This window comes from Neovison vison, chromosome 2, assembly GCF_020171115.1.
Source record: "Neovison vison isolate M4711 chromosome 2, ASM_NN_V1, whole genome shotgun sequence".
NCBI classification, from domain to species: Eukaryota; Metazoa; Chordata; class Mammalia; order Carnivora; family Mustelidae; genus Neogale; species Neogale vison.
This window is the reverse complement of record NC_058092.1, coordinates 182,727,897-182,754,278: the sequence shown is the minus strand read 5'-3', so window position 1 is coordinate 182,754,278 and position 26,382 is coordinate 182,727,897. Positions and strand designations below refer to the sequence as shown.

The window sequence follows — 26,382 nt, the reverse complement described above, 5'->3', positions numbered from 1 at the left end:
CATTGCAACGGACACCAAGGGAACAAACAGGGGCAAGGAGCCCCGCTTCTGGGTGCGGCTGGGGGAAGAGGACAGGGGAAGAAGGGCCAGTTCTCTCAGATGAACAGAGAGCAGCAGTGCTCATAGAAACTGTGCTACAGCCCAAACTGCAGCTTCCCTGAGACGCCTGGTTACTTTCTCCCTTATCTGCAGCTTCAGCTGAATCCCCATCACTGGGGCAGGATGAAAGGGTACCCCTTTCTCTAACAGACACAAACTGCAGTGGCTTCTGGTCACAACCAAGCCCCTGATGACTCCATTGTTGTTCCCTAGCCAAAGCTAGAGACACCTGACAGGCTGGTCAGTCCAATTCTCTCTCCCGGGTATTTGAAAACTTGACTGGGCTGGGCAGTCATCTCATGATAGTGCTCTAGGACCAAGAGCAAGGGCTCCTCAGGTCCCAGGTCACCTTCATTCATTCACCTGCCAGAGAATACGTTAAGCTTCTTTTGATTTGGTCAGCTACTCCTCACATCATTTCTTGTCTCCATTTTGCTTAAAGACTGGTTCTGTTTTCCTTTTTCCTTCTGCAATAACCTTAAGTGATACTGTTTCCTACTGAAAACTTTTTAAAAAGAGGTAGAGAGTGGTGAATTTTGTACAGTAGGTTTATGATGTTTGCAAGTGGTTTAATGGAAAACTTTTGGGTTTTCCAACCTTGAGAATATCATTCTTAACTTAAAATTTCCCTCATAAAAGGCATCTTCAACCATGAGACCTATAAGACTACCTGGAGATGCATGTACCAGGTGGCTAGCCAGCTGGACTTGTTCCTTGGCTAAGTGATTTACATCTGTGTCTGGAAGGCTAGGCCTCCACAAAATGACCAAGTTGGCTTCCTCAAGAATAGGTGACATTACAGTGCTATTCCTTCAAATGTCAAAGGTCTCTGAAAAAGGGTCTTGGGCTCATCTAAGCCACACAGATGCATGAAGCCAAGTACACTAAAAAAATTTTTTTTTTAATTTTATTTACTTGGCAGAGAGTTGACAGAGAGAGAGAGCGAGCAAGAGAGGGAACACAAGCCAGGGGAATGGGAGAAGGAGAAGCAGACTGCCCGCCGAGCAAGGGCCCAATGTGGGGCTCAATCCCAGGACCCTGGTAGCATCACCTAAGCTGAAGGCAGACGCTTAACAACTAAGCCACCCAGGCATACCTAAATTTTTTTTTTTTAAAGGTTTTATTTATTTATTTGTCAGAGAGAGAGGGAGAGAGAGCGCGAGCACAAGCAGACAGAGGCAGAGGGAGAAGCAGGCTCCCTGCCGAGCAAGGAGCCCGATGTGGGACTCGATCCCAGAACACTGCGATCATGACCTGAGCCGAAGGCAGCTGCTTAACCAACTGAGCCACCCAGGCGTCCCCCTAAATTTTTTTTTTAAGTTTTATTTAAGTAATCTCTATACCCCACATGGGACCCAAATTCACGACCCTGAGCTCAAGGTTGCATGCTCTTCTGACTGAGCCAGCTAGGTGCCCCCATTTTATTCATTATGAACTACAATATTACCTTCAGTGATTAATTGGAACAGCCTCAGTTATGCCAATCATCCAGTGAGCAGGCCAAGGGTTTCCTTCCGTTACTACTAGAAATGGCTTCTTCCAAAGGATCCATCCTTCTAGTCCATGTTCAGATGCTGATTCAGACTGGGAAGGCTCTAGCCCCATCTTCTCCAAAGAGCTTCCTCTGAGGATCCAAATGTGAGGTTGGGTCCTTTTATCAATGACAACTCTGAAGATAGGTAATATTCCAGAGCAAGAGATCAAAGTCTCCCAGCTCCCTCAAATAGGGAGACTTCCCATATGATATCACCAAGGGTTGGTTAACTCCACAGCACAGCTAAAGACACAAGTCCCCTTCAATTTCTTCTCTTTTCTGGCAATGGAGTTCATTCTCTCCCCATGGCCATGATCAGATTACTTCCAGATGGCTACCTTTGGCACAATCCAACTTCACTTCTGTAGGAGCCACTCAGAATATGAGTGGTACTATTTTAGCTTCCCATAGACCACATGATTCACCAAAACTTTCTCCACGCTTCTGGAGGATTCTGCTGATTGCCTCCCTACAGTATCTCTTAACATGTCTGTCTTCTAAATGTTAGGCAAATTGTTAGATATAGAGGACTAATAACATTCAGGTACAAATTTTTAGTAGGTATACTAGTAATGTTGTGTTTTTCCATCAGGAGGTACAGTATTTGCTTCTGTCTCTTAACTCTTTCTAGTGGGTTAACTGAACAGTAATTAGAAGCACTCAAATAACAGAGGTGGGTTATTTGCAGGCACAGGTCCACCAGGAGGACTTGGGCAATAAACTGTGGGTTGGGAAAGTTTGAATCTGACCCTGCCACCAATGCCCTTCTCTCTACTGGCACTTCCTTCCTTTCTGGGTCCCTTTATATTCATTCAAAATCTGTCCTGACTGAGCAGCGAACCTCTGATCACCCTCCTTGACAGCTAGTTTTTTGCCCTGAAAATTTTTCCAGCCTCAACATCTCCCAGCACAGCCATCTAACCATTGGAATTACCAGAGAATTTGCATGCTTCAAGTAACTTTGTAAGAGATATCTTCAGGACTCAAAAGAATGACTAGAATGCAGTGGAGAAGGAATTAGTTCATTAATTTCAGAACTGCAAGTTAGACTTTTGAGTATAAAGATACACATATTTTTAAAAGATTTTTATTTGAGAGAGATGGAGAAAGCATATGAGTGTACAAGCTGGGGGAGGACCAGAGGGAGAGGGAGAAGCAGACTTCCCACTGAGCAGGGACTCTGAGATCATGACCTGAGCTGAAGGCAGATCCTTAATTGACTGAGCCACCCAGGTACCCCAAAATATACAGATATTTTTTTAAAAAATCAAATGCTAAAATGTTTTAAGATAGTCTCTTCCTGAAATGTAAGATTATGGATTGTGCTTGGATACTGCTCTCTGGATATCCTCCAAGATGAAGAGTTTCTATGGCCACATAATTTGGGAAACTCCATATATCTCATCCTGAGAAGGACCATGATCATAGTAAAAGGTCTGAAAAGTCCTACAGTAAAAAGCCTGTATAGTTTTGTTAAAACCAGAATTTTCTTTTCTTTGTTGAAGGGTAACAGTTTCAGAATCCTCTTTGGGAAACCAATAAAGCTTATCTTCTGGGTAAAGTGAGTCATGAGAGAAAGAGGGCACTGGGAGCTAGAATCAGCACTTTGGAATTTCTTTGACCCACTCGAGTCTGGGGATACTGAGGAGATTGAATTGATAAGAGGTTCTCATAATGGGCTTTTGCAGAAAAGTTGTGTTCTAGGCGTATTGCTTGGCCTAAAGTCATCAAGTATTTTTTTTTAAGATTTTATTTATTTATTTGACAGAGAGAGATCACAAGTAGGCAGAGAGGCAGGCAGAGAGAGAGGGAGGAAGCAGGCTCCCTGCTGAGCAGAGAGCCCAATGCGGGACTCGATCCCAGGACCCTGAGATCATGACCTGAGCCGAAGGCAGCGGCTTAATCCACTGAGCCACCCAGGCGCCCCAAGTCATCAAGTATTAAAGTAAACTTTTGGCTTCCATCTGAGATGACTTACCTGTATCCTGCATACCATCATGGGGCATGGAGGCACAAACCTATGTTTCATAGGCCCCAAATAAATATTCATCAGTTAGTAGCAAAGCAAATCTGCTTAGTGATTCATGTGACTTAGAGTGACAGATTATATGGAAAGTGGGCTTTAGCTCCTGGGGAATACGATGGATGTGCTGGAGGAAGGGGGCTATGGGCATCACTTGGCATTAGAGCAATACAGCCGGCAGTGGTTGCATAACTGGTAAAGCACAAGGTGCTCAGCTGTCTGGGTCCCTGAAGCCTCAAGAAGAGGCAGTGGTGAGAGGTAAACAGCAAGACCAGGGTTGGAAGAGCTGACTCTGGTGAACTTGGCTTATGAGGGGGATGGTCAGAAGCCCAAGGTCAGAGAGGTATTGAAAACTTAGGCTCTCTCTCTTTTGGTATTGACATCCAAGAATCTGATATGTGAGGAGATGCAGAAGCAAGAAGCTATAGGTATGGTGAGATGTGGAGATGACAAGTCCTGGGGCTAGGGAGGTGTATGTGGGTTGAAGCAGGCCATGAGTCCTCTGCTGTGAGAACAGCAAGTGTCCACGTCCTGGGAAGAGAGAGATCGTGGTAAATGAGGGATCTCATTAACCACACTGAGGGTCAGGACAGGCCTTTAGGAATCTAAGGAGGAGGGCATACTGCGTGTGTGTGTGTGTGTGTGTGCGAAAAGATGTAATTGCAGGAGGGTCTGAAGAGGAAGGGTAAACTCAGTAAGTCCTCAGGAACCTTTGATTCTCTCCCAGGTACATCAGATACCAAGCTCAGGGCGAGGTACTAATTCTAAATTTTAGTAGGAGATGGAGCTCCAAGGAAACCTAAGATTTGGTTCACGGAAATAGGCTAATCTGTGCCTGCAAGCTACCAGTCTCGCTGCCTACGCTTAAGGAGGGCTAAGACAGGTTGGAACTGACACAGTGGTGCACATAAGTCTCAGCACCTTTAATGAACATCCGCTATGTGCCGGCCATAATACTAGGCACTGGGGTGCACTAAGGCCCTGTCCCTAACATCACAAGACCTAGTGCAGCACAGAGCGTGCGCTCTAGGGAGAAAGAGAACTGGGTTTCAAATCTACTCACTGGCTATGCAGTTTGGTTTAATCAGGGCTTTGAATTGTCTTGGTCACAAAATGAAGATTCTAACAACCCCTACGCAAATGGTATTGTGAGGTAAACAGCAAGATAGGAATTAATGCCTGGTAACCATTTAGTGTTACCTGAAGGCATTACTTTATTTATGGTGATGACATTGGTTTCTTTAGCTTAAGGTCAGCCTGAATAAAAACTTCAGTCAACCAAGCAGCTAACCCATATTTATCAAACACTCTAGCAAGACCCAGGTATTCTGAAATTTGCCCCTTCCCTCAAAGAACTTATAACTTATTTGGAGAAATAGGAAATGAATTCATAAGAAGATACCAACAATACCAGTTTGAGGGTAGAGATTTTTGCACTGTGGTCAACTCTATTTCTAGCACCTGGCACATAGTAATTTCACTAAATATCTGAATAAATGAAAGTTTGAAACAATGAAACAAATTGGTATATGTTGCCAAAGGAATAGGATAGCACATATACTCCTACGACTACCAATGCTGGATACCACTTGGAGACAGCCAGGAATCTGACTGGTATAGATATCTAGTGAGCTAGGCATGACCTCTTTTTGCTCCCTGCTCAGTGAAGGTCAGTAGGAGGCTGGGGCACAGACAGGAAAGTAAGACTCACCATGATGGTAAGGCGGAACAGGAACACAGGAATTAAAAGACCCAAGTCTTCGGACATTTAGAAAAACTTGTTCAGCCAAGCTGCTGAAATTGCACAAAGAAACTAAAAAGCAACATCAACTAAAATAGAGAGAAAACCACTTCCCCCTGGGGCAGGGAGTGGGTATCAGCGGCTGGCCTGGGCCAGCAAGGCCTCTGGGCTTTAACTGTGAGCTGACTCAGGTACTGCCTGAAACCTGGATTGTAATAAGAGCCACCTTTGGGGAAGTCAGCCACCTGCTCACTGTGAAACAGCGAATACCACAATTTCAGAGCAGAAACAAAAGCAGCAGGTCTATTGCCACTGCTTTGGAGGGCACAATTTCCCCCAAAAGAGTCCATTTGAGCAGGAAAAAAAGAGCTGTGTTCCTAGTGGAACAGTGTCTACTCTCCCTTTGTGTGTGGCGTCCCTTCATCTACCTTTTCTTCCTCCTTTCTTTTTTTTTTTTTCAACCAAATTTCTTTTTTTTTTTTTAATATTTTATTTATTTATTTGTCAGAGAAAGAGAGAGGGAGGGAGAACACAAGCAGGCAGTGTGGCAGGCAGAGGCAGAGAGAGAAGAAGGCTCCCCGCTGAGCAAGGAGCCCAATGTGGGACTTGATCCCAGGACCCTGGGATCATGACCTGAGCCGAAGGCAGCGGCTTAACCAACTGAACCACCCAGGCATCCCTCAACAAAATTTTTTGAGCATCTGTTATGAGCTAGACACAATTCTACATACTAAAGATACAGCTAGGAATAGTACAGACGAAACCCCTGGATTTGCCAAAGAGCGAAGGACATAAAGCATCAGATAGAACAGGAGTTGAATGACATGACGAAGCCACCTGGGAGTGGGGAGAAATCTGGGGGAGATCTGGGGAAACTGTATTTGAGGCCAAGGGAGCAACCAGAGAAGAAGCTTCAAGGTGGGGGAAAGCATGGGATGTGGAGGAGGAACAGCCTTTTGAGAGGGCAGCAGTAAGAGATGATGTCAGAAGGCTGGGGTCACCAGCCAAAATCCTTCTTCCTCCAGAGCCACAGTAAAATCTCTCTGCTCTGAGCCCCTAATGGTACTAATCACATACTGTCTCATGCCTAGGACAGTGGTCCCAGCTTTTCTGATCATACGCTCCTATCAGAGAAAAAAACCAACAACACTGGTATATACTCATATATAAATATACGTTTTTATATTTTGTGTGCCATAAATATGCCCCAAGATAGAAATTTTAAAAATGAGATAAAATAAATATCAGCAGAATTTCTAATCTTCTCACATACTCTAATGGACGTCTTGTGTGCTGTTTGGGGACTATAACACTGGTTTATGACTCAGGGTTAGTTTTTTGATGGGTGTAGGGTCTTATCTCCACAACTGAATTGTGAATTCCATTAGGCTAAAGGCTGTCATCCCTGATGTTGTCTGGCACAGGGTTGAACAGATGGAAACAATAATTACTGGTGGATACACAGACGAGGAGACACCTTTGTATAGGGTCTTCGCTGGGAGGCAGGGATGGGTCCTGTGATTTTGCTGTTGCCTGGAGAAAAGATTCCTTGTACCAGTCCAGGGTTCAACCAGTGAAATGGGGCCACTGTGTGGACTATGGAAGAAGGAATTTATTATAAGTATGATGACTTACACAATAGGGCAAGGGGCTGAGAGTGCAAGGGTCTAGAAGGGGTTGTTGAAGCATCAAGGAATAGTCACTAAGCAACCCTGGCTTGAGTGAATGAGGAAGAGCTTGCAGTTGGGTCTGGGAGGCATGTATTTCCAGGGGCTGAAATAAGACTAGGTGGGGAGGTGTGCAGTAGAGCTGGCAGTCGGGAGGGAGGAGTAGGAACACAGTGAAAAAGTTCAAGAACAAACAGGAATTTAGGTGCACACTTATGTCTGTTTTTCATGGCCTCTAACCTGCAATAATGTTCAGAACATGTTGACTTCACTTCTGCTTCCCAAAGCTCATGTAACTTCCTTTGGCCCACCTCAAATCCAGAATGACACAGGGAAAGGCATTCTGAAAAACAGCTTCTGGTCCAAATTTACCATAGAACAGTGCAGCCCATCCCTTGGATTGATTCCCTTTGTTCTGCTTCTAGACTCATGAAAAGAAATCATAACTGATTTGTCTTCTCAAAAAGACCTCAGTACCAGGAAAGGAAGGCCCTGGATGGTGAATGCAAATATTCCAGTCACTGGAAAAATAGAGCATCCCCTGAAATTAACACTTTAAAATATGTGTCTGTAACTACAAAATTGAACCTCAAACTATAATACAATCCCCAAATTTACTAGCCAGTAAGTCCCTGAGCAGCAAAAGGGAAAAGGAACTCCTTTCAATTTACTCCTCTCTCCCTGTTCCTGCTCCTATGGAAGAGAAGGAAAATAAAGCAAAAGTGAGCAGAAAGGAGGGGAGGCTAATCTACATCTTGAACAATTGCCACAGGTCATTTTATGTACCCAAATAAGCACCTGTACCACATTTACCTGTATGCCAAACACAGACCTAAGTGTTTACAAAAATTAACTATCTAATCCTCATACCAAATCTGTAAATTGGTTCTATTATTATCCCTCTCTTTAACAGATTAAGTTAAGAGGCATACGGAAGTTAAGTAAGTTGCCTAAGATTGCACAGCTGGGATTCACATCATGACTAACTGTAGCTTTATGTATAAAAGATTCAAACAATGATTCATTAAGTTCATTTTCATTATCATTTGTAAAATCTACTCACAACATGAAGCATTAGTTGTCATTTAAAGAGTGACTTCCTTAGGGACCAGGCAGGTTCTTTACAGCTACAGTCTCATCTAATGCTCTCTACTGCCCTTTGAGGTAGGTATTATGATTCCACTTTGCAGATGGAAAAATAGAAGTGATCTGTGTAAGGGCACACGGCTAGCTGACAGGAGATACAGGACTCAAAACTGACTCCAAAGATGGTGCTTAACCCAGAGGAGGAGGCTAAGACCCTCCTCCTCCTCTCAGAGGAGGCTAAGATCCACTATGGAGAAGAGTGAATGCAGAGTCTAAACCATGCAAGTCAGTCTCGCTCATGGTGAGGAGAAACTAAATCAGACTGTCAAGTCAGAATTTTCAAGCAGTGTGTGAAGCGATGGGGGTTGGAGAATCACCTGGGGCACTGTGGTAAGCCCATACTTTCTGGAGATGAGTGATCACTTCTGGGGCCTGGGATGGGAACCCCTGCATCCTTGTCAACTATCTTTAAAATAATATTGCTCCTATTTTTCTACTCCTACAGGTGTAAACTCCTTCTATGTCTCCCTCTCCTCCCATCTCCATCTGCTAGTTTTGATTTCTGGCCAACCCCGAGATATAAAGTAACTGCCAGTTCCCTTCAGTACAGAAACAAAGTGGGAATTTCTGAGATGCATGTTCTTCTGGCTCAATTGGTGGTATTTTCTGGTAAGAATTAATTTTGCATTCAAAATGTGGAGCTAATGTGTATGTTCTTTATGAGGTGAAGGAATGCAAATCATTCATATGGGTTATTCACTAGGAACGCACTCATTCTGTAGCATCTATCTCTCATTTACCTAATTTATTTTTCTAGCCATTCAGTTTGTGTATTAACCTTCAATGTCTAAGTGCTCTGCTAGACATTAGAGTTATAAAATAAGTAACACTGTCCTTTAAGTACACAATTTCTAACTTTATTTCTGAAACCTTCACTAGTGACTTGTCTGACTTTGGGAAGTCACTGGTGGATCTCAGTTGCCTACCATAAACTGAATGGCTCATATTAAGTGATCGTATAATTTGAAACCCTCTAAAATCAAAGGACACAGGATATTTTAATACGGTCATAAAGTTGCTCAATACCTCTGAGCATACTGTTTAGCTTCTATGACACACCTTCTCCTCTATAAAATAAATGGGAGGTACTAGAGCAGGTTTGAAAAGTGTATTCCAAGGATCTTTGTGAACAGGCTTTTCTGGGAAAAAAAGGTCTGTGTTCAAAAAGGTCTAAGAAATGCTGGAGTCAGGAGGTTTCTTTATCTTAGGACTTCTCAGAAACTTTACTATACTAATTTTGCTTCATGTCTCTCCAAGCAGGAGATAGCAAATATGTTTCCCAAACTTGCTTAACAATGAAATCCTTTTCCCCTAAGGCCTCTCTGTAGTACTAATAAATTGTCCTTCAGAATACATTTAGGAAATGTCTTACTTTACACACTGTATACTCCTAAGGCCCTTTATTATAGCAATGTTCTCTATGTATCTCTATCTTAGATCAATTCATGTCATAGATATCTGCTAGTTTATGTTCTTATGTGCTCTGTGCATATTGCTATTTTTCCTTTTTGGAAAAGTTGTGCTTTTGCTTCTCTTAGTACACAGGCTATAATCTCTCCAAACATGAATATATGGCCTGCAAAATCACACCTTATTAGCACTTTGATCAGTAGAGTCCAGGAGAAGCACACAGTATGTTTTGTGGGGCAACATTCCCAAGAGTGTCACAGAGGAGACTTCTTGGGGAAAGGGATGAGATATGTGAACATGACAAATAATAGGATTAATAAAGCAGATTTCCATAAGAATTCAAAAAATATATTTGACATTTTGATGATGAAATACTGTGGTCTTTCCTGTCACAGAATTACCATTCCTGACCAAGACTATTAGGACTCAGAGTAACAGAGCTGAGTGGCTCTGTGCAAAAGTCTGTGTTCAACATCTGTCACCCTGGAGATCATTAAAGTTCAATTGCATCCTATTGTCTTCCTGCTACTCAACTTCATTTCACTGTCATTGCTTCAGCTGGGGATTAATCAACTATTTATGGGAAGACTGGACTTGGAGAGTCAGGACATTCACAATGGGGTTTCAGTCTGAGGCTACGGTGGGGGAAGAAAGTTATAGTAAAAAGACTCCTGCTTTGTTAGAGTTTGTTGAAAACTGAATTAAACAAAAATATCTGAGAACAATGCTGACATCATTCATATTTCAAAAGAAGAAAGAATGTACTTGGTATTCCTGAAGAATCCAGAAATGATCCTGGCTTGAATCTATTCGGAGCTGGTCTTTGCCACTTTACTTTTCCTTAAGAGCTAGAAAAAAGCTGTGATGAGAGAATCAAATTAACGGGTTCTCTGTATAAATCATATCATTATCAATAGTGGAAATGGTGCTTCGTTATTGTTCCTGAGGACAGCTGATACAACTGAAACATCCATGTAGTATGAAATATTTATGGCTTTATGGGATGGGGGAAAAAAACTTCCATTAGGAATTATTTTTAAAAATCTCACAAATTACTTAGCTGTTTTCATTTTGCACATACATGCGCATTATGATTAGTTTTATGAGATTTAAATGTCAAATTAGATGATTATCATCTCGATATATGTTCCCAAAACATTTATGAACCTTTTTCAGGGGAAATAGAGTATAAATTTTGAGTATCCAAAGTAACCAAACTCATGCAATCCAACTATGTAGTTAGAATATTTTTGATATACCATTAATATCTTTTGATATGTTACAATAAATTATTCTGCAGAACACAGCCAAATTATTTGGACAGTAGAATTTCAGGTCTGTAATATTAGGACCTACTAATTTGTCCCAACTTCCTTAATAGCTAAGATTAAAATGTCAGTATATCAGATCGGCATTAACCAAAAATGTCATACATCTTGACAAAGCTAACTCTCCTTAAACTTCTAACATATCTCTTAATTCCAAGACCAACATGTTCACACAAATAATTTCTAATAAATGTAAAACCTCGGTTAAGTTTTTGATACATAAGCGGCTACTTGATATGGGAAAAGATGGACCAAGCTCTTTCCCCACCCCCACCCTGTTATTCTTTTGGGGACAGCCAGGCCACTCCAGATGGTGTGTTACTGTTCGACATAGCTTTGGAGAAACTTCAACAGACGAAGGCTGTAATGTCAGGATTTTGCTGTGCGTCGTCCCCCTTCCCCCCTGCAGTTCCCAGGGTAGGAAGGTGCTGAGATGGAAGCTGAGGGACGCCCGCCCACCTGCCACCACCTGTTTCCTCCCTCAGCCCTCTGCTATAAATTCTCCTCCTTCAAAGATTCATCCAGCACTCTCCGACAGCTACTGCGGAAAAAGCGCTCCTTCTCTCTCTGAGCATCTGGAAAAGATTTCGTCTTCCTGAAAAAGAAGTCTCGGGCTTTCCCAGAGGACTTGAAAGATCTTCCCCAAACCAGCCACACCAAATTCTGCAGCAAGAAGGTTCCCTTCTCTTTTCCAACCTCACGTTGGGAAAATGACTTTCTCTTCAGCACCTCAGTTTCCCCTAAATTTGAGCAAGTGAAGAGACAGCAGTCTGGTTATCCAGTAGGACGGAAGGCGGGGTCCCGTACTCCCCACTGTAAACTCTGATTCCACGCGAGTTGCTTTGTGTATGACTTACTCGCTCAGAAGAGCCACGTTGCGGAGCGGCTCCAGAGACCGGCTCGCGCGCAGGTCCTGAGCGGGCGAGGGAGCTCAGAGCCGCCCTCCTTCCGGCCTGGGATGAAGTCCTGCAAGCCCAGCAACCCCGCGGCCGGAGCGCGCGCGGCGCCCGCGTGCGCAGGCGGCGCGGAGTGCGCGGGTGCGTGCGCCGGGGCTGGGCGGCTGGAGAGCGCGGCGCGCAGGCGCCTGGCGGCCAACGCGCGCGAGCGCCGGCGAATGCAGGGGCTCAACACCGCGTTCGACCGCCTGCGTAGGGTGGTGCCCCAGTGGGGCCAGGATAAAAAGCTGTCCAAGTATGAGACCCTGCAGATGGCACTGAGCTACATCATGGCGCTGACCCGTATCCTGGCCGAGGCCGAGCGATTCGGCTCGGAGCGGGACTGGGTCAGTCTCCACTGTGAGCACTTTGGCCGCGACCACTACCTTCCGTTTGCGAGCGCGAAGCTGCCGGGTGAGGGCGAGCCCTACGGCCAGAGGCTCTTCGGCTTCCAGCCGGAGCCCTTCCAGATGGCCAGTTAGGGCGCGCCCCCTGCCAGGGGGAGATGCCCAGTGATCGAGCTCCGGAACCGTAGCCCTTTCCCCTGGAGGTGGACAAGGATGCGTTCTTAGATTAAAATAGCAAACCTTCAGGTCACTTTTATTCGCGTCACTGGTTTTATGGACACGATTTTATTGCCTTTCTCTTCCTCCTTATCAGTATTTTGTAGACTACATTAATGGAACTTGTGAATGGTTTTGATTCCTGTGAAAATAATGCCCCGTCTCCCTTTTGGGGGACGACTTTAAGGGAAAACAATCTTAAGAAAAAATAGGATTAGGCTATACTGCAGTGTTAGTCCTCAGAGAAACAGTCACTTTCTTAAACTTTATAAGTTTGACCTGTTCGGGTGAAGTTACAGTATTCATTACGTGTGTATGCTTAAGACAGCTACCTACCCGTCGTGTAAATACATTTATGCTTACTGCATTGTGTGTGTATGCATGAAGTAGTCATACTTTTTTTTTTTTTTGCTAGAGTACATGGCGTGAGTGCTCTGTATTTTTAAATGTATACATTATTAAAATATAGATTTTGTAATATAGAAATAAAAATGTGAGTTTGTTTTTTATGCTAAGTGCCCTGCTAGTTTCCTGATGGCAATAAAGGCCTATTGGGGGCGAAGATATTGAGTGCTTCCCTGAGTGAAGATGTGAAATGTTTAAATCTAATTGCACCAATTGGCAGCTGTGCTCTTTTCTAATACTAAAAAAGACAAGCTGATGAGAATACAAATAATTAAACTGAAAGCTTTCTCTGTAACTTGGAACTATAGATGTATTATTTTTCATGGTTTTTTTAAAGGTTAAATTAATCGAAATAACATTTAGCTTTTAAGTAGATATACAATTCCTCAATATTTTATTGAGGCCAATTATTACTAATTCCTTAAAAGTACCCAAATATATATATTTGTTCCTATATAGGAATACATATATGTTAATATTACATATATAAATGTAACTAATACTGAGAAATTTTAAAATGTTGCTTTTGTAAGTTATTTCCTTTTAATCAGTACAAGCAAGCAAAAGGGGCATCACTACCATCAAAGCTAATCAAGATTAGAGCAAAATAATATGCATGGTATTTGTTTGAATTACTTTCATAAATTTGCTTAACCACTGGATGCGTAAACCAAACCCTTAATGTAAACAGTAACTTGGTGATCAATAGCACTGCATGCATTATTAGAAATAGCAATTAGAAATAATAATTAGAAAAAGCAGGACTCTAAGTTATGTGTGCATTTGGCATTTTTCACAAGTTAGCAGAAACAGCAATGACATCCCCCAAACATATTATGGATTCCAACACCTAATATCAGATGCAGCCACCTACTTGCAATTTATATTATTTCTATAGAAAGTCTCCGTAGAATTTTTACTTTCTTAGTTAACCCTAATTAGCAAAATCCATTTGGTATATAAGGAATGAAAGTATCTTCCCCGGGGCATAAACTTAAACTTACAAAATCGCAAGTGAATCCCTAGAAAGCTTGGAGAAACAATTGCTGAATTTCTCTTTCCTTCTGATATCCGTTAATAAGAAACTGAGGAGGGCTCAGGACTTTGCTTCCTCACTGCAAATTAGAGGGTAAAATGTTTAGGCTTAGAAGATACTATAGTTTACACTACACAACTCTAGAAGAGATGATATCATGTCCTCTTTCTGGCCACACTCCACACTGCAGTGTGTACTTGAACTAATGACGAGGCTCTGGGCTTCTGTCTTTCTCACTATTTGGGCACGGTAGTTTATTATTTAGACTCGCAAAGCTTCATTAATAACCCCAGTAAGTTTGTAGAGTTTAAGAATGAATAAAATCAGTACTAAAAGATATGTTAATAAAGATGTGTTAAGATGGAGTCCTTTTCCCAGTAGGCTTCATATCCCATTCTCTAGACTGTAAATTACCTTGTAAGAGAGAGCTGTGCTTTTCATTTGATCTCTAATGGCTTTTAGTATAGAGGGATAGACAGAATAAACTCTCAATAAACATTTCTTTTTAAATTATAAACAATAGTTTCATAATGAGATTGAATAAATTAATTGATAGATATTAATAGATAAATATTATATTATTATAGATAAATATATTAATAGATAAATAGCTATCTATTATCTAATAGATAAATAGATAAATAATTAATAATTCATTAGTAATAATTAATAGATAAATAGATAAGATCCTAATTCCATGTCTCTTCTTCCCCATCCCATTCTCTGAAAGAATGGTAATCTGTCGGTTAAATATTTTGCCTGTAGTTTCCTTTTCTGTGTTTTTGAAATCTCTGGAAGCAATTTAGCTCTTACCAAATCCCTAAGCTATCCACCCCACTTGATGTACTGTTTTTTCCTGGGAGACATTTGAGGGGAAAGTAAATGGGTCTTAGTGATCAAATCCAGTCTTGGATAAAACTCCAAAAACTGTACATTGGGAAATCTGTTTTGATTTATGGATTAGGAGCTTGGATAGCACAAGTATAAAATCTTTTTGAAGTTAAGATTCATATATACATAATATATTATGGATATTATACATAATAGATTGTGGATTATCAAAACACTTAAGCGTTGCTACAGTATTCTATACTGTACACATTTGAAAAATCTGTGTTCTTTCTAGTTTGACAACAAGGCATATTGAAATTCAAAAATATTCTTTTACCTGGGCTCCCTTTAAAAAAAAATCAAATATTATCAAGCACCTACCCACACCCAGGCTTACTCAACACCACCCTTATCCTTGGATATGCAGCCAAGATGAATACACGTACTAATGAATAAGCAGTCCTAAACAGAGTATTGCTGAATACTTCAGTGGTGAAGTATTCAGTATTGCTGAATACTTCAGTAACATATGCCAAAAGAATCCTTTAAGAAGGGGCATTAAGGGGCACCTGGGTGGCTCAGTGGGTTAAAGCCTTTGCCTTCGGCTCAGGTCATGATCCCAGGGTCCTGGGATCGAGCCCCGCATGGGGCTCTCTGCTCAGCAGGGAGCCTGCTTCCTCCTCTCTTTCTGCCTGCCTCTCTGCCTACTTGTGATCTCTGCCTGTCAAATAAATAAATAAAATCTTTAAAAAAAAAAAAAAGAAGGGGCATTAAAATAAAAGAAGACTCCCCTGGGTAGGTTGTCAGTTTGATTAGTTATTATATCTGGGCTCTTCCTAGGTGCTAACTGGAGGCCATATCTGCAAACACCAGGGTCAGAAGTCTTGAAGAACCATATACAAATGAGCAGGCCTATGATGAGGGGAAAAACCATCCAAGCCAGTGGTTTTCAACCCTCACTGCTCATTAGAATCACACCTAGGAGTCTTGAAAAAATACCAAGTCTGGGACCCCCAGCTCAAGAACTGATTTAACTTCTCCAAGGTGAGGCTTGGGCATAGTTTGAAATTCTCCCTAGGTGATTCTAATGGGCTGTCAGTATTAAAAACCACTTAACTGAACAATATGTACTATGACACCATTAAACTCATTACCCAAAACTGATTATATTGACTTCCAACTTTGGGTATTTGCAGATGTTAAGAGAATCTGACTATCTTTTTTAACATCCAATACAGCCAGTTTCTTAGTTAATGAGGTGGCCTTTATATTAATGAAGATCTAAAATTTTTGTTAGATATGAGCCAGATAGAATGTATTTCGGTTGTGGTTGGTAGAACTGTAGGATTCAACAATTAAGGCTCAGTTAAACTTAAATTTTGCCATCTTCCAGGAAAAGCAAAGTGCTGTTTTGGACTGAATTTGACTTACCCTCTGCTCTGCTTAGAGATACCTCTTTTTGCTAACTACAGTGAAAACAACTTCAAAGTGCATATAAAACCATAAATATATGACTTGTCCTTTTACATGGGTATACACCCATTCCCTTCTTAGGTCATGAATACAAGTGGGTACAAGCTTTGATAATTGTTGTATAGAAGTAACACTGACTGGTCTTTAAGGTTGCTATTTTAAACTGGCAGTGTGTCCAAAAAATACCTGAGCTGAAAGAAAACCACTGAAAGCAAGAATTTACCTATCTCACATACATAGTCTGGAACCAAGCTACAAAGCAAAACAAACCCAACAATTAATTGAGAATAAATAAAATTTTATTTAATGCATAAACAGTCCATCACATCCTCTAAATTTCTCTTTTAAAATATCCAGGTTGAATTAAATACTGGTTCTTAATTTTTATTTTTTCTTCTAATTGCAAAGTTTCCAAACAAAGCACAACCCCTAATAAATCTTTAAGAAAACACGACTAAGAAACAGTAACAATATCATGGAGATGACTGGTCTACTGGAATATAGTACCACATACCTTTTGAAGAAAGACACAGTTTATGCTCACAGACATTTGGGCTTAAGTGATCACTTGTTTTCAGTTCCACAGGTTATCTAACATGCATGATCCAGAAGAACAGGAATAAAAGCCAAGATCCATTAAGTGCTTTTTAGTAATGGAAGCAAAACCTACAGTTTATGTAATTCGCACATTTCAAAATGACTGCTATAATGGTTTTTCTATTAGGATTCCAATAAACAAAAAAGTACTTTAGAAAATAAGTTGACTCGAGCTTCCTAAGATGGAAGCGTACCATGTTTGTTAGAGGCAACTCTTGATTCTGATTGAATTATGTTAGCTGTGGGTGCTCCACGCCTCAACTGAAGTCTGTGTGTGTGTGTTCATGTACATGTGTGTACATGCCTGTGGGTATATGTACATCCTTTGTCAGTCCTCATGGTTGAAATGAATCATTGGGGTTAAATTCGGACTTGATGTAGCTGAGAATGCAAAAACAGTGGCCGAAGGCTATGCTCATTTTTGTGGGTCTTTATCTATCTGTTATCCTAAGTTGATTCATTTCAACATAAGGTCATTGACATGCTAGCATGGAACGTTTTTTCACTGGGGTCTGGAATAGTACAATGAAGTTGTCCTGAACTGCTTAAGCCAGAAAGGAATACAGAAACTCTTTTTCTCTTTCTCTGTGGTCTGCAGAGTCATTTCCACTAACTTCATTCGGGGACACAGGAGTCAGAGTTCCTGTCGGCTATTCTACCTATGCCAAAATAAATTTTCCTGGAATCTGCCTGCAGAAAGCTGATAGAATATTTTTTTAATTCATTTGGTTTTTCTCTAGATTCTTCTTTTAACTGCATACCATCTAGAAGAAAATTCCACCATTATGTACTACCCTTCTAAAGAGAAACAAAGTAATGGGACAGGGAAAGAAATGCGAACCTTTAAAGCAAATTTAACTACTTACTTTGGAGAAAATTATTTTAAATGTTTCCTTTGGAATAAAAAACCCGCTATTACTTTTTTTAGGGTCTCCAAGTAAATTCTTCATAAATGTTTGTTTATCCTAGCCTCCATCCTGGAAAAGGTGAAATCAAATATTTTGTTTACAGATAAAGAAACAAGAGACCTCAGAGTTACAGAAAAATCAGAGAATGTGTCTGATATTCATCTGAATTATTAAAATCCCTCTTGAATTCCTAAGAATTCACCTAAGAATGCCTAGAAATAAAGAACTTCCCTAATACTGCTAAGTATTTTACAGATTTTTCAGTCTCAACAGAAAGGTAACAAATGGAGAAGAGTAGGTTAAGAAACTTAATGCCGAAGATTGGAAAAGTAAGTGAGAATCAGAAAAGAAGATAAAGTGTCTCTGAAATAACAATACTGAAAAAGTAAAATTTAATTTACCCATGTGCATTAAAAAAATGCAGTTGCATGAAAATGATTTCATTTGTATTATTTGAGAGGTTTAACTCTCCCTTAACACAGTAAAACTGTTTATACTCTGTACACATACACATTTAGTAATCTTTTGGTAGTAACTGCTGTAGTCAATATTAGCATATGATTCACTGAATTCTTGCACTATTAATTGTGGGAAAATTACAAGAATCTGCTAGTTTGCAGATAACTCACTGAATCTGTGAAAAGCATCACATTCTTTGGAATTTCGGAACGTCGAATAATTCACTCTTACCATACTATATGAAAATAACTCATGTTTCTTATGGGTATAAAAGCACTTTTTTTTTTAAGACTTTACTTTTAAGTAATCTCCACAACCAATGTTGGGCTCACAGTCACAACTCTGAGATCAAGAGTTTCATGTGCTACTAACTGAGCCAGCCATGTACCCCCAAACCCCTTTTTATTTTATCTTCATTAATTTTCAGTCCATACTGGTCAAGCTTCTCCACCTCCATCTTTCTCATCTTTAAGTCTCATTTTTTAATGTGTCTGTTTTCAGTTAGGAGGCAGAATGAATTTTTATCTAAGAGATTTAACATTCTATAAGAAGTCTACTGGATTTGCTGGATATTTTAGGAAGATTAAAACCTAGTTATCTTTCTGTTGCTCTGTTGATATTTAATCAGCTTGTAATTCGTGTTGTAACATACAATTTGAATAAGAATATTTTTGCAAAATCACTTCCAAGTGTCAAATATACATTAAAAAATTGGTTGAATCACCATCAAAAAGTTTAAACCTGGAAACGAGAACTGTTTTCTTCATTTTAAAAAGAAAAATATACATTTACTTCGGCCTTAGAATATTTGTTGTCAAATAGTGTTGAACTCTTTTAGTTTTTATTGTTAGGGAAACATTTTCTATTACTCCTATGTTAAAATCTTCTAGTAAATTAGTATTTTTATGCCTCTACACTACCGCCATTCTCTTTATGCTTACTCTTAGCATTTTGGGCTCAATTCTCAGAGGACTGCAAGTGTGTTCTTTCTCTACTTCTTGCAATTTCAAGGCTACTGCTTTTTGGAGTTTGAGGTGGCCATTGTTTACATATTAACAAAAGGCGGCCTGTTTATCATTCTATAATACCAAGTGTGCTAGCTAATATAATTAGAAATAGGAGGCAAACATAATTTCAACAAATATGCATTTTTTTTGCACTGTACAGATTTTTAAAAACATGGTATTAGCAACTTTTTTTTTTAGCATACTGATGACCACTGCATTGTCAAAGTTTAGAAGATGTTTGGCATTCTTCAAGCAGTGTTTCAGTAATTAACTTTCTAAAATCTTGATCCACGTAAAACAAGAAAAGGCGATTAGTGGTGAAAAGGACTTCAAAAAGCTTCTTGTAATTGAAGTAACTGTTCGTCTGACTGGTAAGGCACATTGATTTTCTACTCAACCATAAGCAGAAATACTTTGAGGCCAGGTTACCCAAGGACCCTGGAAGGGACCTTGAATAAAGGTCATTATTAGGAACTTTGCCTTTGAGTTTACAACCAATTCATAAATAGCCCAAATACAAACAGACTCAGGCCAGGATCTCAGCTTGGAAGGTACTTTGGGAATGTGTGGGGAGGAAGAAGACAGGAGGAGGTTTTGATCAACAAGAATTTGGATGTCTGACCCAGTTAGTATTCTAGACCTCCCCCTCCCAACCTGATTTTTTTTTTTTTTTACTTCGTTAGCAATTCTGTCAATTAGAAGTTGATGGGAGTAAGAAGGCAACTGCTTAAAAAGAATGCAGCCCCTCTATGAAGTTAAAAGACTCTCAGGTAATCAGAATTCATTCAGTTGGACTGCTTTCTTCTGACCATCGGCCTGAGATGCCTGGAACTGGAGTTAGGTCATTTTGGAGCAAGCAGCATGCTGACAGGCTGAGATGGGATGGGTTACCACAGAGCGGGGTTATAGGACATGGAGCACAGGGCATCTGGGAAGAAAAACACAGAATGGGGGATAGATGCAAAGGACCTTAGACCACATGATAGACACAAAAAAGGAGGAAGTAGTTTCTCTTCTCCTCTTACGTTATGGGCTGCTTTGCCTGGATCCTGTTCTTGGGACCATCACCCAATCAGATGTAATAGATATTATAACTCAGTCACGAATTAAATTGGGTTTACTGAGTTCACTTGGGAATCTAGCATTGTGTTTTGGGTGTAAGGAAATATATTCTGAGTTTTAAACAACCAATTTACAAGTGAACATCTGGAAAGCAACCCATTTGTTGTTTGAAGATTATTCAAACTAACCTGTCCCTATAAAAGTCAGCTTTTGACTCCTATAGGTATTACTCTCCGTGGTTCGTTTCATCCAGAGCTCTAGCTCTATCTACTGCTGGTCTCTCAACTATTCAATTTCTCATTGAATGCTTACAAAAATTAAGTGAGGAATAAAAAGAGAAGGGTACATTGATCCCCATTTCCACAACTAATCAAATTATGAAAAGCCCTTCAAATTGTTTGGAGAGGAGAGTGCTTATGGGACCAGTGTGACTTTTAGAAACAAAGGACCAGACAAATTGCATCAACTTTCTCTCCTTCCCTGGTCCATTTTTGCAGGTTTTTGAGCTTCCTCTGGGGGCTTTATGAATGCTACATGTCTAATGAGTGTTGCACAAAATAGGAGGGTCCAATAAGGCCAAAGTGTGTGTTTATTCCTACTGTCTAGGCATGCATGCATGTACCACAGAGGGGAGTATATTCTTCACCAGGTGCCCAAACTACAGCTTTATGCTCTCTGCATCCCCTTGGACCTTTCTGGGTAAGTTCTGAAATTACTCTCCGTAGATGCGGCTGCTCTTTGGAATCACCTGGGAAGCTTTCATAAATCCTGATGCTTATGCCACAATTCCGGAGCTTATGACTTAACTGATTTGGGGTTGTGGCCTGGGTATCAAGATTTTTAAAAGCTCTTCAGGAGATTCCAATATGCAGCCCAGGTTAAGAACCATTTCTCTAGTCTCAGTTCACTTTGTATGGGAACATACTGACGTACCTAGAAATTTGAAGTTCAGTTTAGGTCAATGAATATTTATCGAGTGCCTACTCTATATAAGGTACATGACAAACTTCGACACAGTCCATCCCAACAATAGCTAAAACCTAGTGTGGGCAAGACTGGCTAGTGCAAGCAGAGGGGACAGGCAGGTATAGAGAGGCTATATTTTATATAAAATACTATACAAGGCCATCTTTTCTTCTTCTAGATTCAAGAAACTTGCTATAAGTTTTCTAAGAAAGTAGAATGTATTTGGGTGGGGCCTGGGGGATCAGAAAATAGTTCCCAGAGGCAGTGGCATTTTTAGATGGACTTTAAGGAACAGCTAAGATTGCCATGGGTAGAGGCTGGGGAGAGAGAGTCTTCCAAGGCAGAAGTGACAGAGAGACAAGGAACTGGAAAGCAGGGGCCTGTGTTAGGTTTGCTGCCATATTGGGTGTGTTTTCTGAGGAATGGGTTGAAAAGTTTTGGCATCATATTGGAACAAGCCTTGAATACAACAGGGCAGAAGAGAGGGTACCTGATGGGCTCCAGGGAGCCACTGGGGGGTTTGAAATTGGGGAAGAGTATGAATAGAGCAGTACTTCAGGAAGAAAGAGCTGACACTGAGATCTGGGCTGGATTTGAATGGGAGCAATGGCAGGAACAGAGGCAGAAAGGGCACTTAGAGGTCCTTTGTTATGGTTGAAATCAGAAATATTGAGGGAAATTAATAAAGTAATGCAAGTCTGAACTGGAGAACTGCAGGGAGATGGAAAGGAAGGGCTGAATGTAGAAGAAATAATAGAATTAATGGGATCTGTTGATGGATTGGCGAGAGGAAGCAAAAGTGACTTGGATGCTTTTTATCTGGATCGCTAGGAATGTGATGGAGCCATTAGTAGAAATCATTAAGCGAGGCTGAAGAATGATTTATGAAAGGGAAGATGATGAATCTGATTTGGGACATGTTGAGACCAAACATATCCAGCCGAACCAAAATTTCTTATATACGTATCCCTCATTATAATTGACTTCTAATGGAATTCCCAAAGCAGGGAACTGATTTATTCAACACAGTGAAGGACTCTGCTTCATAGGAAGCATATGGCATTGTCTGGAGACATTTTGGGTAGCCACAACGTGGGGATCAGCTGCTAATACTACTGACATCCAGTTAGAGGCCAGTGATGTTACCGAACATCCTGCACTTTTCAGGACAGCCCCTGCAATGAAGAACGATCCACCCCACAAGGTCAATAATTCTGAGGTTCAGAAACCCTGCATTGACAAAATCCAGTGTCTCCAATTTCAGGAATTTTTAGGTTTCTTATATTTTAGGTTAGACAGCGCCATCCAGTGGTCAAGAATAATACTCATCCTAATTCTCTGGTGAACACTAAAAGGCAACAGATAACAAGTATTTAGAAAGCTAAGACATACAGAGGTGGAAAATATCCTTTCATAGGAGAACTACTTAGGGTCTACAGAAATAGATGTGATAGGAAGGTCAGGTGAATGACCTAGAAGGAACAATCCTGGAGTTAGAAAGTCCTCTTTGGGTAGAAGAGATTTCATAATAGAAGCCCACCCGGAAACAGAATATTTTATAGGATGCATTCTGCATGAAACGTATGTTGTCATTACAGTTGCCTGTATTTTTAGTATTGCTCCTGAATACATGAAAAAAGAAAACAAAAATCTAATAATATCACTGAATAATTGACTGAAACCTTTATTTCTTAATGATGTAATCTGTGGCATTTGTTTCATTAAGAAATAAAGATTGAAAATATTAAGATGATTTCAAAGTCATAAAAAATAGCGTGAAGAGAATTAGAAACTTCTATTTGATAAAGAATAGATTTCCCCCCCCCAAAGCAGCACTCTTTATGCCTTACATCTTACCTCCCCTACTAGATTGTAAGCTCCCTGAGGTCAGGGACTGTGTCTTATTCATAAGTCTCTAGCATAGCATCTTATACAGAGTAGACACACAAATGCTTTTTTTGAGTGAATGAATTTATTTTTATACTGTAAGTCCTTGCCTTGAAGTGAAGAAAATTTCAAACCTTTCTAAACAACTACTCTTTGTTCATGGGAGTTAGATACTAGCTGAGGGTGCCTGGCTCAGAGAACACCAGACACCTGCGCACCAGGAATTGGTAACAGACACCTCCAATTCATTTCACAGGGGAGTCTGGAACAAGCTGTGCTGTGAGGACCATTCCCAGGGCAGTTTTGGACTGCTGTGTGAATTGCAGATTTCTCTATCTAATATAAGATTCATTTATCCAACAAATATCTATTGAATATCTACGTGGTGCTAAGCACTCTTCTAGGCACTGGGGATAATCACAGTGAATTTAGTTCTAAAAATTACTTAAGAGGCAGGTTTTGAATAGGTGGGTTAGAACAAAGATGCATACTCCCCTTTCCTCCCACTTTCCTGGTTAGCATGATTTTTTTTTTTTTAGCATGATGTTTTCCATATAGAAAATGCAAATTATCTGAAACACAGTTCATACCTATTAGAGATGTCTCCTTCCACACCCACTGCTCTTCTAGGGCAAGTGAAAAACAACACTCTCCCATCACTTCCTTTCCTTGTTGGCATCTCTTCCTCCCTCACTGCCTCATACACTTCCAGCCTTTTGGGGAGACAAGAGGGGCAGATGATGACGACTCTTGCATATTTTGCAAGCGGCAATGAAGCTAGTAGCTTTAAAAGTGACCCCATGGAAGCTTTCTTTTTGGTTGGTTTACTAGCAACCTTTTAGTTCTAGAATTTGGGGATGTATAAAGTCAGAAAGCAAAACCACTCACCATTATATCCAAAAGAAAATGATGCAGACAGGCTAATGGGGCCTTGTTTTGGCTATCGAACAAGTGTGTTGTGCAATATTGAGGGTTTCAGTGAATTTTTTGGTATCTCAAGCACATTTTGGCACCTTAATACGTGGCTCAGTACACTCAGGATAAGTAAATCAAAAGTGCTTCTCCACATCTGTGAGTCGTATGGCACGATCTCTTAAGGCTAAGTAGAAGCTGATTAAATGAATCCATTAAAACTACTGCTACGGATTTAACTGATGAAAGGTAATGGAGACCTCCCCACCTTTTCCCTTTAATTGTTTGGTGAGTTAGTGATTCCTAAGGTCACTACTGTTTAACTCCTTTCAGTCCAAACATATGGCCCCTCATTACTCCTAATAGGACATAAATATCCCTAACATAGCAGGGGACAGGGGAGCATGCTAGCTTTTTCCCAAAGCAGTGGATGACTTCATGACATCTTTGGTTCATCTGTTATCATCTTCTCACATTTTTGCTGGAATCTTTAAAAGGCACAGCCCTACATCTTTCCCCTAGCTGAGATAGCAAGAGTTCCCAGCTGACTTATTCGAAGCACTTCTTGCCACGGGTCCAGCAGCATGGGAACTCACTCAAATCCAGTTGCTTGGAAACCGCTGTGTCTGGCTTGTCCTCCTTCCCCCTCCACAGTCTGCCCCCTTACACAGCCGGCACCCAGACATTCCTAAAGTTCATCACTCTCCACTACACTCCGAGAAGAACATGAATACACCATTGTGCTTTCCATGGAGGAGAAGGCAGAGAAAATGTCAAGTCCTTTACTGGTGAGAGATCCATAGCGACTGCCAGTGGGCCGGACCGACATGGGCGGTGGGATCTGCTGGTGCCACTGAGCTGGAAAATGGACCAAATAATATGTTACAATCAAGGGAATGCAGTCGAGTGTGTACAGGGCAGGGGTGTATTCTGTCCTCATTCAAACACTTTCTGTGAAATATATCTGGGTCTGAAAAGCGTCATTTGCAAAGAACAAAAAAAATCTCTCCTTCCCTGCCAGGAATAGGCAAACTGGGCTCGTGAACCTCTTATGCTCCTAATTCCAAATCCCACGATCTGGGACTATAAGAGTAGTTGTATGGGGAACGCCTGGGTGGCTCAGTTGGTTAAGCATCTGCCTTCAGCTTGGGTCATGATGCCAGGGTCCTGGGAGCCTGCTTCTTCCTCTGCCTGCCCCTCCCCCTGCTTGTGCCCTTTTTCTCTCTCTCTGACAAATAAATAAATAAAATCTTAAAAAAAAGGTGGGGCACATGGGTGGTTCAGTCAGTTCTGCCTTTGGCTCAGGTCATGATCTCAGGGTCCTAGGATTGAGCCCCGTATCAGGCTTCCAGCTCAGTGGGGAACCTGCTTCTCCCTTTGCTGCTCCCCCTGCCTGTGTTCTCTCTCTGCCTCACTCTTTCTCTCAAATAAATAAATAAATAATCTTAAAAAATAAAAAGAGTAAATGTGTAGGGTGATTTATCAAAATATCTCCTCTTACGTCCCCTCTCACTGATCTAGCATGGAGTCTCCCAGGGGCAGCGTAGAAAGAGCTGTAGACTCTCAAGGGCAGGTACTTCAGAAGGCTGAGACAAGAAACCTGAGGTAATGGAAGCCGAAAGATAGGTCCAGACCTCCAAAAGTACCTGTCCCACACCCTAATCACTAATCAGCCACTACCCATCCACCCCTTATTCAGGTTCAAATGAGTTTATAGCAAGAAGACTGAAAAGTAACTTATGTGCAATCAACCATGATTCAGGGACAAAAGAACATATCAAAATTTCCATGTTCAGCAAACATTGTCTAAAAGAGATGATCCTGAGGCTTGAACACGCCTGAATGAAATATCCATCCAAATTGCTTTGTCCCTCCTGTTGTGTCTGATTCGGAAATTTTGAAGCAGTCTTCTGATTAGGTTTCCAGGGACCTTGGTGTGGAGAAGGGGGAGCACCAGGTGGGGAGACTGAGTACTCTGGATCCTAGAAAGCTATGGACCTGTTGAGCATACGTTTGTTTACAAACTGGACCTTTGTTGATTTCATTATTTTGAATCAGTTTTTTTTAGATAATAATCAGTTTTTTAGAAATACCTCTGAATGGGTGGATAAATCAAGTTTTGAAAGCTACCGAAATGAGGACAAAACTTACAGCGATTCCACTGAAGAGCAGGCCCTCAATGAGGCCACGGTGAATAGTTAAGTCTCTGCTCCAAACCTCTTAACCAGACTATTACAGTTGCTTCTATCAGAAGCTCTACTTTAGGTGAGAGAGGGGAGCCCACCTGCTTTCCCCCATTCCTTAGACAGGCAGGAAGTGGTGGTGGTGGTGAGAGGGTAGGGGAGTGATTTCAGCCCAAGTCCTCCATCCCCTCCTCCATTCCCAAGTTCTAA

The 26,382-nt window shown here is 41.0% G+C and overlaps 2 protein-coding genes across 2 annotated transcripts in view; one reads left to right on the top strand and one right to left on the bottom strand.

Annotated features, from left to right (window-relative positions):
- The first annotated feature begins 11,906 nt into the window (after nucleotides 1-11,906).
- Nucleotides 11,907-12,365, top strand: ATOH7 (atonal bHLH transcription factor 7). The gene has a single exon (XM_044236565.1). It carries the CDS (start codon nucleotides 11,907-11,909, stop codon nucleotides 12,363-12,365), a length of 459 nt encoding a protein of 152 aa, XP_044092500.1.
- Nucleotides 12,366-24,436: 12,071 nt separating this feature from the next.
- Nucleotides 24,437-26,382, bottom strand: part of MYPN (myopalladin) — an 85,792-nt gene continuing 83,846 nt past the window's right edge. The window contains exon 19 of the mRNA XM_044236564.1: nucleotides 24,437-24,847. Coding sequence (XP_044092499.1) covers nucleotides 24,678-24,847 — 170 coding nt within the window. The 3' untranslated portion in view covers nucleotides 24,437-24,677. The remainder of the gene's footprint in view (nucleotides 24,848-26,382) is intronic.